The sequence below is a fragment of the Schistocerca serialis genome, chromosome 1 (genome assembly GCF_023864345.2).
Source record: "Schistocerca serialis cubense isolate TAMUIC-IGC-003099 chromosome 1, iqSchSeri2.2, whole genome shotgun sequence".
Taxonomy (NCBI): Eukaryota; Metazoa; Arthropoda; class Insecta; order Orthoptera; family Acrididae; genus Schistocerca; species Schistocerca serialis.
Genome location: NC_064638.1, coordinates 141031513 through 141049045, shown reverse-complemented (window position 1 = coordinate 141049045; position 17533 = coordinate 141031513). Strand labels below are relative to the sequence as shown.

The following is a 17533-nucleotide window of genomic DNA, read 5'->3' as shown; positions in this document are numbered from 1 at the left end:
ACACCTCATTCTCACACAAGAGTTGATAATTATAACACCATGAGTGATGACTGTTTACAAGAAATGATGAGCTGAACATTAGGAAAGTCACTTGGGTGCTTGTGGAGACTGGTCAGGGAAAACAAACTTCTTTTCATACCTGATTATAGATAGTGCACTATACACAAATATGACCGTGAGATGAAGAGATAAGACATACAGTGGGAAGAAAAGATGAGCTAATGAGAAAAATGACGAACTGTCAGTGTCAAACAACAATGCTGATAGTTTTTCGACACATTCTAATTGTACATCAAGAACTGGTTCCTTGTGCTGAGACAGTCAAGTACAGTTTATCTGCAGGTACTGAATTTCTTTGGTGAAAGGGGGGCAATTTTTGCAAGAAGCAGGCACCTAAACACAACACCACATGGACTTATAAGATCATTACTGTCAAGCAAAGGTAAGTGGAGAACTTCCCTGATGACGAAACGAATGTAATACAGCTCTTAAACTTTTGTGTGTTGAAAGACTCCAGTCTCTGTGTTAAAAATGGCTATCTCATCCACTCATCCTTTTATACTGTAGTGATTAAACTATTGTATTTTTCCTGCTGTGCTGTTGTAGACTTATTGTGTAATTTCTCATGCGCATTGTTAGATTTGGACTGACAGATACCATGATCTTAATGTTGTGTGTGTGTGTGTGTGTGTGTGTGTGTGTGTGTGTGTGTGTGTGTGTGTTGTGCATACAATAAATCTGCACACGATTTACATGTGCATCATATATGTTATGTTAGGTAATATTGTAAGCACTGTTGCCTCTTTATAGGTTATAATATTCATTATTTGTTAATCCATAACATGTTATAATAATAATATGAAATTCATTATTTTCAGATTCTAAATGGATCCTACAGATTATTTAATTTACTGTATCAGACCAATCTAGAAAATTAAGAAATTGTCCTCTGAAATGTGGATAACTGTCTCATATTATTTCAGAGACCAGCATGTTTCTTGAGTTTCACCAAGCTCTTAACACAAAATAGTCTAATGCTTTGATGTAGAAAAGTACAACCACAGCTTTTTGAGCGTAGTAGACAAATGTTTGGCAAAATTAAAGAGCATCAGTTTAGTTGCTTCAGTCTGGTTGTAAAGTCTCTTGTGTCTCTGCTATTGCAATCATTGTGTCTCTATAACCAAAATACTTTTTTCAGTTAACATTATATGTACAGTTGATGTATACAATATATTATTACACTGGACCTCTGTACATCACTTAATTGCAAATGTTTCACTGTGTATTATGAGCTCCCGTAGAGCTACACATATACCTTACTAAATGACTCATTGAATAAAGCAATCTCACATCTCTACATTGTCAAATTTTCTCTTAAACTATCACATTATGAAATATTCGTATTTTTTTTATTTTTTACAGACACTGTCATGTCATGACCAGTTCTTGAAGTTCGCCCTTAAACTCATATGTGTTGGTATTCCTAAATAAATTATTTCACTGCCAGAAATATTCCACAATTCCTTATTTTTATATCAAATATGGTTGTATAAAACTAATTTATATGTGTTAGATAAAAAGCTTTCGTTGCATTTTGGGAACAGGGTCATAACAGTATTATTATTAAATTCTAGAATTATCTAGATTTCTAATGTGTCAGCTAATATTCCTGTCCACATGACTGGCCACTGTGACCAAAAGATACATTATTCACCTAGTTGCTCAGCATACTGTGCAAGATGGTGTGCTTCTGGATTCTTCCTACCAACAATAGGTTTTCTGAACTGCATATTTGGGAACAGTCTCTGCAACATATCCTTCATTTCTGTTACCACCTGGCCTTAAAATTTGCTTCTTCCTTTTCTCCACCTGCTTCTATGATCTTCCTTGGTCCTACTCCAGCGTCACACACCCTTCTGTCCTCCTCAGTGCATCTACATAGTCCATTCCCCATCTCTGTTTCTTCCAGTCCCGTTTCTTCTTGGCAGCACAGTCTCTCAGTGCTACACCCAGCAGCCCACTGTCATCTTCTCCCACCCCTACCCTGCTATCCATCTCTTCCCTGCCACATGCCTCTTCTGTACCCCCACAACCTACTCCAGCCAAGATCACTATTACGTTCAGTCTGATCTCATGGCTCAGAGACAGCAGTAATTGTGTGTGTGTGTGTGTGTGTGTGTGTGTGTGTGTGTGTGTGTGTGTGTGTGTGTGTTGCCTGTATGAATCGTATGAATGTGTGTATTTTTCTAAATCTGAACAAGGACTGTATTCTACAGCTTATTCTACTTTTAAATGTGCATGTATGTTGCTCACCACTTGCTCTATGTGGTGAACAGCAGTCTTTCCTAATATGTGCTGCTTCTGTTCCATCCCAGATTTTCCCAAATACTGTTAAATATTTTAATTCCATTTCTAGAGTAGACCCTGCAAGTCGATAAAATGGAAGAGTTTGGATCTTCATCCTATCTTATCTCCGTTTACAGTGCTATACCCACCACAAAATTAGCATAATGTTTTGTTATGATTGTTGAAATAAAACTATTAAAGATTGTCATACCTAGCAGGAAAGTCCCTTATTTGAACACCTCAGAGAGTGAACATCTTTTCGACGTATTTAAGCAGCTGCAGACCAACAGTAAGTACAGCTTCACCTACACACTGACATTTTTGGTATTAGATAATGGCGTTGTAAAATATAATTTGTGTAATACTTATTCTGCTTCAGGCTTACTTTTTGTATGAGGCTTAATTTTTATTAAAAAATATTCCACAGAATTATAATTTAGCTGAAAAAAGACAAACTCTCCATGTTTCACAATAGCTGCTGAGTGAAAAGTTCTCATAAGACTTCATCCAGCTTGATAAAACTTTTAAAAAATGAAAACAAACACATTCCACACGTCAGTCACATAATAGGGTTTACTGCCTCAAACACTTACAATCAGCTTTTTGATATATTCCTTTAACAAATCAAGAAAGTGTGTCATCTCGATGAGTACTTGTCAACATTAGACATTAATTCCTTATCGTTTCAGCCCTTCAGTTTCAGTTCCTCAACTAAACTACGTTTCTTTTTTAATGGTTCTCTTCCTTTTAATTGACCTGTTTGTTTTTAACATTCTAGTGGTGTTAGATGCATTTTGCATTTTGTCCTACACTTAATTCCACATACCTCAATGTGTTTTTACTGCTTATGTCTATCTCTGCATGTTCTTGCTTGTATGGGAGTTTTGTCCTCACCAAAATTGTTTGAAATACGACTCACAGTCACAGGGGTTACTAAAAGTGAAGCTGACAGATTGTAAAATCTGATACTTCATGTACTCAAAATGTTACCTACTCACTTTCAAATTGTGCAATACAAAAAAAGCCTATTATCAAAACTATGTGGCTTGAATACATGACAGTATTCAGAATAATGCAGCACTACAAGCTTTTGGGAAAGAATGACAAACATTTATCTGAAGAAAAAACCACAATATATAATATTCTCAAATTAGTTGGAAACCATGAATACAGTAAGTACTGCCACCCTCATAATCCAAGGTCTCTGGCTGATCCAGAACAATAGAATTAAGATTGGCACTTGCAACTGAAATAATTAAATTAAATAATGGATAACTTCTACAGATAGGTTTATAAAGCAAGTTCAGTCCTGATAATATCTTCCATGAGTAAATAGTGATTGTACATTAATAAGGATAGTGTTAATGAGTAAAGACAACTGTAAAGTATTGAACATGTCAGGAGGCAGCAACTGTACAATTCAGTCTTTGTGAGCAAAAGGTGAAACACAGCCAAATCAGTTACAATAATAAAAGAGTTTATTAAAGCCTCTTTACCTATGATTTGACACCTTTAAAAACTGATTCTTCAGAAGAATCGAAGATTGACACCTAACATTAACATTAGATGTGTATTAAAATTGAGGTGTAAAGTAAAAGTGACTTGCACTTCTTGTTACATGATGTTGTGGAACTAAGTTAAAGATGTAACCATAATCACTAACAAAGACAAAATTTTACCTCTGTAATAATAAAATCACAACATACAGATTGACTTCATTAGAAAATGCTTCAATTGTACCTAGTGAACTGATATCATGATGGTGTCACAGTATTTGAGGAAAATGTACAACATGAGAGTGCCATATGTGTGTGCATGGCGAAGTAAGGGAAAGAATGGTACTGAACTGACTAGATAACAATTACAATATTAACATGTTAACATTAGAAATGTGCGACTTGATGCCATTATCATTGTATGAAAAGACAAACATACAGTATTTTATTTTATAATCATCCAAAACTTTTTTGGAACCTGTGACATAAATCAAATAAAAAATAACTTGAAATACATCATCTGCAAGTGATAAGAAAGAGGTGGGGAGGATGAAAGAGGGAGGAGATGGGAGTAAGTAAATTGATGTGAAAATATAATAAAAAGGGGGAGAGAAAGGGGGCTTTCGATTAGTTAACTACAGTGTAACTGTCACCATAAATTCGAAGCAGAAATTCACAAAACATATGCCAAACTTAGTATAAAAACACCATGAAATGCATTAATAAAAATTACAAGTTACATAATATGCTGTCTATAGCAGAGACCGAAAGTAATTCCATATACAAAAGGAATAAGTACAAATGTTATCAAAAATAAAGGCTTAAAAATTACTGTTTTAAGTTGTACCTGTTCATTTAAAATAAAACCATCTTCAGGAGAGATATGTTTAAAGATTTCTAATCTCTCCAACAAATCAAGTCTATGGCCTTTAATTTCATGATTCAAAAGCACTAAATCTTCAAATTCCCATGACAAGTGCTCAGGAAGTAGCAAGTGTTCAACAAAACATGAACTGTATACATTTCAACCTTCTCTACCCATAAAATGTTGTTTGCATCTTATTTTAAAATATCTACTTGTTTGCTCCACATAACGATTAGGACAGTCGTTACACACAATTCTATATACACATAAGTAGGTGTACTGATCATCTTCTGCATCGATTCTCTGTATTAAATTTTGTTTCAAATTGCTGATAACAGGGAGACTGACTCTTCAACCATATTTTTTTATTCAAGAATCCATTATGTATGATACATTATGTAGAAACGATATTGAAAGAAACTTCTTGTTCTCTCTTTCTATCTTCTTATTGTTAATACCATACCTAAATTTGAGCATCTACTAGATACTAGATATTTTTTACGGTTTAAGATGTGATCAACTAAATGTGGTTCATACTGATTATTAACTGCAATTGATCTGATTACATTTATTTCTTTTTGAAAACTGTGCTTGGCTAGAAGTATGCACACAGGACGATTTATTGTGGAGGGAAAAACTGTGGTTTTATGGGCATTTGGGTGGCATGAATCTGTAGACATATATTTACTGTGTAGATGGGTTTATGCAAAATATTGAAAATAATTTTATTACTCTGTAAAAATAACTTCATGTCTAAGAAATATAGTTCACTTTTTTCATATCCCAACAGATTCATGCTGCCCACTTCTACCACACATACATGTACAGCACTCCTGCATTATAAATTTTCCTCAACTCATGAGACATTGGCACGACATCACTAGGTGCAGTCACATAACACTTTCTAATGTCACTCAGCATATATGTTGTGATTGTATTATTAATGAAGTGAAATTTTATCTTCGTTTGTGCCTTATGGCTACATTTTAACTTACATCCACAGCAACATGCATCCAATAAGTGTAAAAATTCTTTGTAAGAAAATGATTTATTGTCACTTTTACTTGAAACCTGCGTTTCAACATGTATATAATGTTAATTATTTTAGGTGTCCATCATTGATCTACATCTACGTCTAGAAGTAGATGGTGTAAAAGAAATTTAATGTTTTGGCACCATGACACATACCCTACAGCCACTCTATAACTCCCCGTTTATGCTCAAGGATTTATTCCTAGATACATCACTAGCTATTCATTTTCACTAAAAAGGTAATTTAATTGAATTCCAACAAAATTTCAAAATAACTGTACATTAGACTAATACATCATAATTTAAATTCAAAAGAGAAAAGCACATTATCAAAAGTGTTATTTCCTTATAGCAAATTTCTCTGGTAATTTGCTACTTAGTTAGCCCACATAATAGCATGCAACATTTCCTCTGAAAATAATTATCATTTTCCAGAGATTCACCAACAGTATACTACTCTGTAAATTTTTACTTACCTGACAACTTCTTTGTGATTATTTTGCAATTTTATAAACTGGAAGAATCTATAATTTACTGTCATTTGGTTTATTACACAACTTCATAACTGATTCAGAAGAGTTATCTGTTTGCCACAGATATGATTTGACTACAAAAATGAAGAGAATGTAAGTCGTGACCAAGGAAAACACTTGTAAAACAATTTTGGGATTTATCATAGGAAAATATTTAATAATTCATTATTTGATTATCAGTAGACAAGTTCATATGAATATGGTTGTCAGCAGTCCTTAGTTTAAGTTGAACTGTAATAAATATTAAACTGATATAGTAATGAACTAATTATAAACTATGGTTTAGCATTAGTTTTATATTATGTAGTATATTTATATTTAATCTCTGCAATATAGACTTAGAAACAAGTAAATACTGGGTGTACCCCAGCAATCTGGTTTATTTTAAATATACATATATTGGGAACACTGTTATTTTAGTTCTAATTGGGCATACAGAGCGACTCCAGTAGTGATAGACCAGCATAATAATAATTTGTGTGTTCATGATGAAAACTTTTATTTATGGTAAGTTCATTCGCAATGAAGAAATAGTAGCTGTTCCATCGAATTTCAATATTACACATCATAGGAGCTTTTGAAAAACTATTGTCTCCTCAAAATAAAAAAAATCTGGTTCCACAAAATTGTACAAAATAGGGATAATGCTTCAACAGTGAGGTATAGACTGATAAGAATCCAATAACATTCCACCAAAAACACACAGTCAACCTCTCAGTAAATCCACACCAGTATCCACAAAATGATGCCCAACGATTTGAAATTGCATCTATGCAAAATCAGTGATGTAATGGCGTGGCACGGCGACTCGAGCGCACTGAGAATTCCTCAAGCCTCTAGTTCTCAAACAATTCTCGATAAGCTTACGAGAAACGGCTCGGCGCCGTGTGCCGCTGCACGCCACCTGGCTGTGACAACATACGCCGCGCCGCTGTTGTTTTATGAATTGAATGCCGCCAATAGACAAACATGCTCGCTGCTCGCTGTGCTCGTAACTAGTATGTCTCAGGTTTCATTCGAGTAAAGTTGTTATTCAAATCAATATGGTGCTGGCAATACTTTACGGAGGATGGAGATAACGTTACTTGCAACTTCTATAGTAAAAATCTGTGTAATGTATCAAAAAATACAATGGGCATGATTAGACATCTTAAACTGCACAATTTATCGAGCAATAAAACAGCGACGTCCGTGGATACAGAGGCTCATTCTTCCAATAGTGCGAGGCAGACAAAATATCCAGCCAGGTACGTATGGTACAAAAGGTGAATTCCATGCAAAAGTTCGGATAGTGTCCGAAGCGGTCCGCCACGTAATTTTTTAATTGTACTCCAATAACATACAACATACCCCAAAATGAAACCTATATTATCCTAGCTTTTGCACGATACGATATGTAATTTTATTGGACTAGTTGTCGACCATAACATATCCCCTTGCAGGAGCACTGATCTAAATCTTACGTTTCTCTTCATAGAGGGAAGTAAACGGTAATAACAGCTAGATGAAGCACTTGTGACCATGATAACAGACGATTTTCAACCGCTTTCAATCGTCGAGGACACTGGTTTTAGACGTTTTGTTTCTCTGTTGGACCCACAATACTCGGTACCAAATCGAAAAAGTTGCGCCTCATGATTGAGGATGATTACCATAAACAGAAAGCGGCTGTAAACTTGGCCGTGGAAGACTCTACTTGTGTTTCTTTAACGACCGATATTTGGACCTCACTCAATAGTGAGGCATATATTGCTGTAACTGGTCATTTAATTAAAGCTAATTGGTACCTGAAAGCTTTAGCTCTCGAGACATTCCGTTTCCCGGAAAAGCATACAGCGCTAAATATTCGTGAGCCCTTAGATAACGTGATTTCAAAATGGAACATTGAAAACAAAGTTGTAAGCATCACAACTGATAACGCCAGTAACATGACGGTAGCTGTGCAACTTATTCACAGTGGCAACATAGATACGCAACATGTGCCTTGTTTAGCACGCATCATCAATTTAGTTGTGAAAAGTTCTTTGAACAGCAACAGTGAGCTCTGCATAATGTGGTAAAAGGCCAGAAAAATTGTTAGCTATTTTAAAACAAGTTGAAATGCTATTGAAAAATTCCATGAGATCCAGTATCTAATGAAAAAACCTGTTCATCATTTGATTCAGGAAACCGAAACCCGATGGAACAGTACGTTTTATATGCTACAACGTCTAGTGGAGCAAAAGGAATGCATTGCAGCCTGTTTATCATCTTTGTATTCAGGTGTAGAGGACCTCACAGCTGGCGAGTGGCGAATTTTGAGCGAATTTTTATGTGTACTGGAGCCATTTGAAGTGGTAACAAGTGAAATCTCAACTGAAAACTATACCTCTCATTCGAAAGCTATTCCAATAATCAGACAGCTAATCCTAACTGTGCGCAATGAGAAGTGGGCTACCACGACAGCGCAAGAGCTACAGCAACATCTTCACAACTCACTAACAGCCCTGCTAGGATTAATAGAAACAAACGAAGTACATGCCGTTGCCACAGTTCTCGACCCAAGATTCAAAACGTTACCATCTACGAATCCCACTCATTCAAAACATGCCATTGTAAGCCTAATTGCAGAGTGCACGAACGTGGTAGAGACCATACGATCTACTCATTCGGCTGCTAATGACACTAACCACGAGTAACATTTCGTACAAAAGCCTTATGGGCTTCTTTCGATGAAGAGGTTTCCGATAAAAATCTAATGAAAAGCGGTTGTGATAGCATAGACCTGGAGGTACAACGATATTTGGAAGAACCATACCTACAACACACGGATAATCCTTTACACTACTGGAAAAAAAATGAAAACAGTTACCCAGATCTAACTGTCATGGCAAAAAAACATCTTGAAATGCCTGCAACTTCTGTTCCCAGTGAAAGGATATTTTCGAAAACAGGACTACTTATAAACAAACAAAGAAGCAGACTGAAAGGCCAATTGGTTAATAAAATCATATTTCTAAACAAAAATCGATGGCAGTGCAGCAATGGGATGTAAAAATGCCTTCTGCTGAGCAACTTTTGTTTCCTTTCCTTCTTCAGTAAGTAAACACATGTACGCAGTTTCTGTATATAAAAGACTATAGCACTTCTCTTTTACGTTTAAGCATGCATGCATACATGCAGAATGTACAAGGTAATTTATTTTGTAAGAATAAAGCTTCTGTTTCATGCGAATTCTGTGCTTTGTTTTAAACAACAATTCTATGATTTCTGTCTTATGAGACATATACTAATACTTCAGTACACATTAATAACGGTAGTACAGTTGATATCAATCATAGAATTTCAAAGTTTTCCGTGCACGTACGTACGACGAGTACGACCGCTGCGGCTCAGTGCTTCGTGTACTGAAGGTTTGCGCAATTTCTCAGAGAGCGCAGCACTGTCAACTTCTCGAGCGTACCCGAGACATTCTCGAGAAATTGCCTTCGCGTCGCGCGTTTCTCGAGCGTGATCATAGCCCATCCCTATGCAAAATATGAGATTGTCTTAAATGAAACGACTGGTGATGCAGTTCCTGCAATGACAAACAAAGTTCATTTTTATGCATCGGCTGTAGTGAAAAAAGAATATGCTTGTTACTTGGCAGATTCAATTCTCCGGATGCTGCACAGGTATTCTGCTCATAACCCACCTGTCTTTCGCCAGATGATACGATTTCACTCAATTAGTCTACAGCACATGCCTTCAGGATATTATTTTGTGAATTATGTTGGGTTACATGCCTCCAAATTTGCATGATATAAGGGTATATGACTACCTCTTTTGGATATACATACCATTGTAGATGTATATAGTGTGAACATGAACATATCGTGAAGTGAAGAGTGTCATTTGCAGTGCAAATTTGGCTATGTTACACACAATGTTAGAAGAATGATCAGTTTAGGTGGAATTAGTGTTGCAGAATTGGTGGAGCACATTTACAGGACGTCCCTTTCAATAAGTGTTTCAGATTGCACATAATATCGGAATGTCACTGTATCATCGTTTAGTATTTCTAATCATGGTGCACTGGCAGCTAGATTTACTTCTCTGTTGCAAAAATAAAATACTAGATGTTACGCATATCCCAATAGGAGAAACTATACACAAAATTAATCATTATAGTCTCTTATTCTCGATATTCTCAATGCAATAAGAACAATGATATCTGTAAATTAAACATTCTTTCTGATTCAGGCAGAAGCACAACTTTCAGCATCCACTAGCGAATTCCTGTTATTAATAAGTAAAGCGGTCTATAACTTCTAAAAAGTGGTTTTAAAATAGCTGAAAAATTCTACTTCTACATCTGCATCTACACTCCAAAAGCCATCTCGCTTTATGAATATTATACTGTACAGAAATTAATCCTCCTAAAGTGTAGGGGAGAGTGGGGCACATTGAACCATAAAAAATATCTCTCCGTGTTACTCATCCAATAATTTTATTACAGAGTTGTGATTTACAGATGTTACAGTTTAATTATTCAAGTATCAAATGGCCTTATATGATTGCATTGTCATTAATTGTTTTTTAGCTGCAGGCCTTTGAAGAAAATTTGGTAAATGGTTCATTGTGCCCCACATGTGGGGTACAATGAACCACTTTAAACAGGTTCATTGAAAGAACCTATTTAGCATACAAAGTAAGTGTAAATATACTTTAAACATAATGTGTACACATATTCCATGAGTGAATCATATAATTAAATCTGTAGGCACACAATCATGTTACTTATTTTGGAATTACTGAACATCAATGGACTTGAAGCTGATTCCAAATTTGAAATATGATTTTTGTCTCTTTGTCACACCATCAGTAGCAGGTCGTGGGAGCACATAAAGTATGTTGCTATCTGGAACAAAAGCTTCAACCTTTACCTAATTCTTTCTCCTGCTCCACAGAAAATACCTTACGATTGTCATTGTTTGGTGTCAATCTTTCTCTGGAACCACATTTAATGTCTTGAACATATGAATGAAGAGTTGGGTAAGGTATTAAATGAGATTTATCTGCTTGGTGAACTGCCATGCCCTTATTAAGAACATCCTGCACAGCTTCTTGCATAACATAATGGTCAGTTTACCTCTGTCCGTCTTCCTGCAGTATGAAAGAACCATCTTCAAACCTGATAATATAAAACAGGACTGCTGAACGTCTGTGACTTAAAAGCCTTAAATTCCTACACATATGTTTTACCCATGCTAAGGAAACAAAGACAGAGTGCTTGTATTGGACACTTAAACGATTCCTGGGGCACAATGGACCATGGCTCATTGTGTCTCGGGAGAGCTTGGTTCAATGTGCCCCAACAGTACATATTTCAAACAAATCTCATGTGAGGTTATGTATGAACATTGTTAATATTTGAAGATCTATATCATTAAAATACAGTATTGATATTGTTACAATGACTTACTTTCTCTAAAATTTGGTGACAAAGGATTGAACAAAATTCAATCTATCTATGTCCCCAAAAATTACTTCACTGTCGCGAAACTAACATATCACCAGTACAACACTAATGGTGGGAACTAAATCCTGCAGAAAACAAGTGGCAGTTGGTAGAGCAGTACTGACAACATATGCACAGAGGAAAAAATAATTTACCACCTTATACTGAAATTATGCTACTTGATTCATTGTGCCCCGTGGTTCAGAGTGCCCCATTCCCCCCTATAGCTGTAGCAGCCATCACTGTTTTCTGGATGGTCTTATTCTTTTGTAGGCATTTATCTACTTGTGATTTCCACCAAGCAGGTACTTTTCGAAAGAGATTGATCCTTCCTACAATACACTTTGCTGATTATTTTCTTATTTTTCTAGATCTGATGGCAAGCCATTCATCCTCCATCACATACCAAATGTTTGCTTGCAAAGTACAAGGTATAGTGTAGACTCAGAGTCAAATGAGACAAGTGAATCGTGTTCTGCGTTTGTTGCCACTAAATGTGCTTTCACTAAGCTCTGGCTCAGTTTATTTTGGACTTTTCCCTCCTGACGCCATATCATGCAACTCTTTTTGATACAGTGAATCTGCATACTTATAAAGGTTGCTTTACCCAAAATAGAGAAACTGTTGCAAGTAATTTATTACCTCATGTTTTCAGTAACTTGCTATTCACTGAAAAAGTAGTATTAAGAATCAGGAAGGAATAGACCTTGTATGTCGACATTTTGAATATTGATTTGAACATAAATTAGTGGTTTTCAAGTTCTATATGCAATTGGTATGTAAAATTTCAGTTGCTTCAATCTGTAAAATAAGAAACGCATTAAAATTGCTATGATGTGATTAATAAGATCAGGTAATATTGCTAAAGCTTATGTCGAGCTTAAGTTTTCTGTTACACATTAAAAAGAAAGAATTTATCATTCATGAGTTACAGTACAGAAGCAACACTTGATAGTAGCACAATAGGGATTATTACAGATAAGTAAGAGGTTAGGCTAGAGTCCTGCTTTTGCCAGATACATCAGTCATTTTGATGTCACTATGGTTTATTGTTGAACTCTTTCATAACTGTGAAAAATACCATCTATTGGATATACTCTATTTCCTATTCAAAGCACAAATGAAGATAGTAACGAATAGCTGATGCACTGCCGAACATGCACTGAATCAGTCACTGAAATGAACCTTACAGTGATACAGGTCTCTAAAGCACAGTTTACAGTATTTCGTAGTATGTCCACAAACAAAGTTTTGGATAGTTTAGATCACAGTAAAGTGATCCGTTTGGTAAAACAATGGGTGCAGCATAAGCAAATATCACAAAGTAAAGAGTCCACAGTGTACCAGAGTACTGCGAAGATGTGATGTGCTGTGGTTGAGGCCATTATTGGTATTGCTCTTCTTAACTGAGTAGTTACTGTGAACACCACGTCTCTATTTTCAATTACTTCCAGAGATAATACCATCCCTCTCCCTTAAAGCTTACATGTATAGTTGTAAAGCAGAGATTTATGACGAAATTGGGGAGGGGGGGGGGGACACAGGGATCATCACTATGATCAGCTGATTTTCTCAGTCTGTTGTAGAACAACTGACCGGATTCATGCTCCTGTGCTACGGCTACTTTTGCAGACTTGAAATCTCCTGTGTAAGAATCCTCACTGATTCTGCAAACATCAGTGTTGTAAAAGTCAGATCGCTCTCTTCATCTGTAAGATCAAGAAGGCAGTAGTTAAAGTCATCCAGGTTGATGCTGTGACCCTTAACTTTGGTAGGCAGTTGATAAAGTTATGCACTGGAGTGAACAAAATACGAGCTTACCTGATATCTGACCAGTTTTGTGAGTAAATTACGAACTTCCTAACACACGAAACTCAAAGCTTCTTAACATGACAAAACCGATGTACGTAATAGAATTCCGAAGAACTCTAAGGCAGAGCTATTGGGAGGTTACTCTTCATGAAAGACACAAATGGTCTGGCGGATAACGTCGGAGGCTCTCTGGGGCCGTTCGCAGATAATACTTCGTTTATAGAAAAGTTACAAACTGAAATGCAGGAAGACCTGCAGAGGGTCAATGCTTGGCGAAGGAAATGACAGTTGAGGCTCAACGTGAGTAAATATAATGTGTTGCCCTGAAGTAGGCCAAAGGAAATATATTTTTTTATTGCAAGATCGGCAGCCAGTCTCTGGGGACAGTAACAAAAGAAAAATTTCTAAAGTAAGTGTACGGAATAACCACATAAAATTAGATGTAGGTAAAACTGATACCAGACTAAGATTCATTGGAAGAATATTTACAAAATGTAATTCACGCACAAAGATGTAGATGACAAAACCTCATTCTGACAAGTTCTGAAGGGCTGCTCGCCAGCTTGTGACCGTTGCTAGTTAGGACCAATAGGTGATGTAGGGAAGATCCAGACATCAGTGATGCGTTTGTTCACGAGCTAGTTTAGTAAGTGCAATTACGACACTTACATTATCGTCAAACACTCGTGACAGACGCTAGAAGATAGACGTTGTGGTCCACAGAGAGGTTTACTATTAAAATTATGAGAGTGTGCTTTCCAAGAGGAGTCAAGCAATAAATCAATTTGGGCTATATCCATCTCGAAAAATGACTTTGGCGGAAAAATCGAGGAAATGGAAACTTACCGCACACTATTAGTTAATAGTAGTAACTGGGTAATTGATAGCGATACCCAAACAACCCGCTGTCATACATCATAAGAATGTGTACGTAGTGTAGATGTAAATTTAGATGCAGATTTTTGGCACTGTATGACAGCACCCAGGTGGGCGTGACTTAGAAAGTGGACTTATCCCTGGCAGCATCCTATTTCTGTCTCAGTTTATTGAGAATCTGACGTCTGGCAAATTGGTGTTGCCATCATGGGTACAGATAAAAGGCGCGCCTTGTGGTGCCGACTGCAGTGACCAGCTTCTCAGGTGCAGCCTGAGACCACAGAATCGACAGGGTTTCAGACAGTTAAGGCGAGTAGCGTAGAGGTAGAATACCACATTGAGGCAACACTGCGACGACAGTGAAGCAAACTGAATAAGACTCCACCTTGTTCTATGTTGTCAAAACAAATGCGTATGGCATAGGATAGTGGCAGATCTGGTTTGAAGTGACCATGAAACACGCAGCTGTTAATTTTCAGCAGTTACGGCGAGAAACTAAATTACTCGTGATTATAACAGACTAACACTTGTACATCGTCTTTCAGCAATGGCCGTAGCGCATAATTACAAAACGCTCCAGTCCCAGACGAGCCACTGCATGGCGATAAGAATGAGAAAACACAATCTGAAAAATTTAGAGTCACTGTTCTTGTTTTTTTAATGCATATATCTAACACAGAAAAATCCGAAAATCAGCAGAAGATGGTGTAATCCACAGTTCCAGAGAGCAGAGAGTTCAGAGAGAAACGTTATAGAAAATTACACCCCTATCATAAAGAACTTGCGCAAGTACTGCAACGGATTTTGAGACCCATGTTCTTTCTGTAAATGTCTTGTCCATCACAGTGCTGTCTTGTTGAACTTCAAACAGTTTGTATTGTTCATGGATAAGGCTTCATTCATCCATGATGGTGTGTTCAACAGCTGCAGCAGCCACGTCTAGAGTGAGAACAAACACCACGCCAACGACATCAGTGACTGCCAGCAACAGTACTCCACCAACATATGCAGGTGGGCATTGTGCAAAATCATCTATTACCACCTTATTTCCTGCACCCCATTTGACTGTCCATCTTACCTGGTGTTCCTGCGAAATGTTGTGCCACAGTTCTTGGAGGCTGTACCCCTTGTTGTCCAACAAAGGGTGTCGTTTCAACACAGTGGTGCCAGCCCACTTCAATGTTAATGTCCATGAGTACTTGAACAACACGTAGCCTCATCGTTGGATCTGAAGGGGAGGCCCAGTCCCATAGCCAGTGCTATCTTCAGATCTCGCACCTCTGGACTTTTTCCTCTGGAGTTATGTCAAGATGTTGGTGTGTGAAACCCATGTAGAAGTAGATGAAGACCTGCTTGCTGACATCCAAGCTGTCTGTCTCCTAATACAACAGCCACCAAGGAGCTTTGAGAGAGTGTGGCAGAAATTCTTGTGTCATTGCCATCCATGTATTGAGACTGTCAGTCGTCACTTTGAAGCTGTGTTATTGTTACATGGTGTACACTGTGTGCCCATAACACAATACATTTGCATTTCTGACCATTGGTTCTATGTCTCAATATCCGTAACACAATACATTTGCATTTCTGACCATTGGTTCTATGTCTCAATATATTCGATTGTGGACACACTATCACCTGATTCAATTTCACTCAAAAGGTTTGAGACAACCTGTATACGTTCATAGAGATCAAATCCCTTACAGAACATGGCTTGTATTTGTCTTCTACAAACTTACTAAAGTAGGTGGGTTTGCCTGCTTCCAAACTGTTCTTTCAGGTCTCGAATCGACATACGAGCATATAATTATAGCTGGTAACACTAACATAAACTTTCTTTACAATGGTAATTCCAGTGTGAAATTTATTTCTGGCAGGATGTGCGTCTGTGTGAGAAGGCTTGAATTGTGCTATATTGATTTAGACTGTATATATATCACTATTATGATAGCCTTATAAATGTAGTCATAACACTCCTGCTACCTACCACATTAATTGAGTGCAACTGGATGAAGGGTACTGCATTTATGTATAGATGAACAGTTGGGAATGTACTACAGTGAAAAGCTGTATCAAACTCGTAAAAGAATCTACTCTGTAAATCAGGTATACTTACAAGGGGTTTGAACATTAACTGAGTCTTCCATCCCATAGCAGTAGCGATTCTGTGCCATTGACAGGAATTGGTGAGATTCTTAGAGCACTATGCATACTCTTCTGTCATCCATCAGAAAAGTGTGTAGTCACGGTAGTACAGCTGGTTGGGAATCTATTGGATGAATCTAGAACTACTTCTACAGCTATCCAGGAACCTATTTGAATTATAGTACGAATCTAATGCTGCTACCTTACTGAATCCACTATGACGCCTGCTGTGTGAATCTGTGAAATGGATGTGCTGCTAGTACTGTACTAACTGCACCGCAGTAACCAAGTGTATTAATGAAGTACTATAGTGAATTTTCGTGCACAAGCACCCTTATAATTGACTTTGGTTTGAGGAGTACTGATATTGACGTCTTAAGCAGGGTTCACATATGCATCTAATGTGGCGCCACAGTTTGTGGCTTGCTGTAACGGCATCATGCGCTACTGTTCACACAGGATGCCACAAATTCTATGTACTCAACAGCTTTCAATATGGCGTCAACTGAAATCATATGGGTGCATATGAATGTTATGGTGCTGGTTATGGTCTTAGAGCTGTGACTGTAGTTACATAGAAGGACAACGAAACCCAAATACTGGATCCGAAAATAGATTTTGCAAAGGGATAAATCAGGGGAAACAAACACATTTATAAAAGAAACAACATTCAGAGAAGAAAATGCTGTCTGCTGTGGCAAACTAACCAAGAGCTGGCATGGAAATATCATTGGCAGACACGCCATTCTTCCAAGATTTTAGAATCTTATTATATTCGTTGATACAGGCATTTAGAATAATCAATTTTTAGTTAACAGCTGCTACATCACACTCTGAAATATTTACTGCGCATAATCCGCAATATATACAATGCTTGGTCTCACAAGTAACGAAGTTTATACGACTCGCTTTTTTTGGTTAAATATGTCAAGTTTCTTTATTCATTCAAAAA

The 17533-nt window shown here is 37.0% G+C and overlaps 1 protein-coding gene across 1 annotated transcript in view; it reads left to right on the top strand.

Annotated features, from left to right (window-relative positions):
- Positions 1-986, top strand: part of LOC126457134 (odorant receptor Or2-like) — an 83486-nt gene extending 82500 nt beyond the window's left edge. Inside the window, exon 6 of the mRNA XM_050093203.1 lies at positions 879-986. Within this exon, the coding sequence (XP_049949160.1) occupies positions 879-938 (60 nt within the window). The 3' untranslated portion in view covers positions 939-986. The remainder of the gene's footprint in view (positions 1-878) is intronic.
- The last annotated feature ends 16547 nt before the right edge of the window (positions 987-17533 follow it).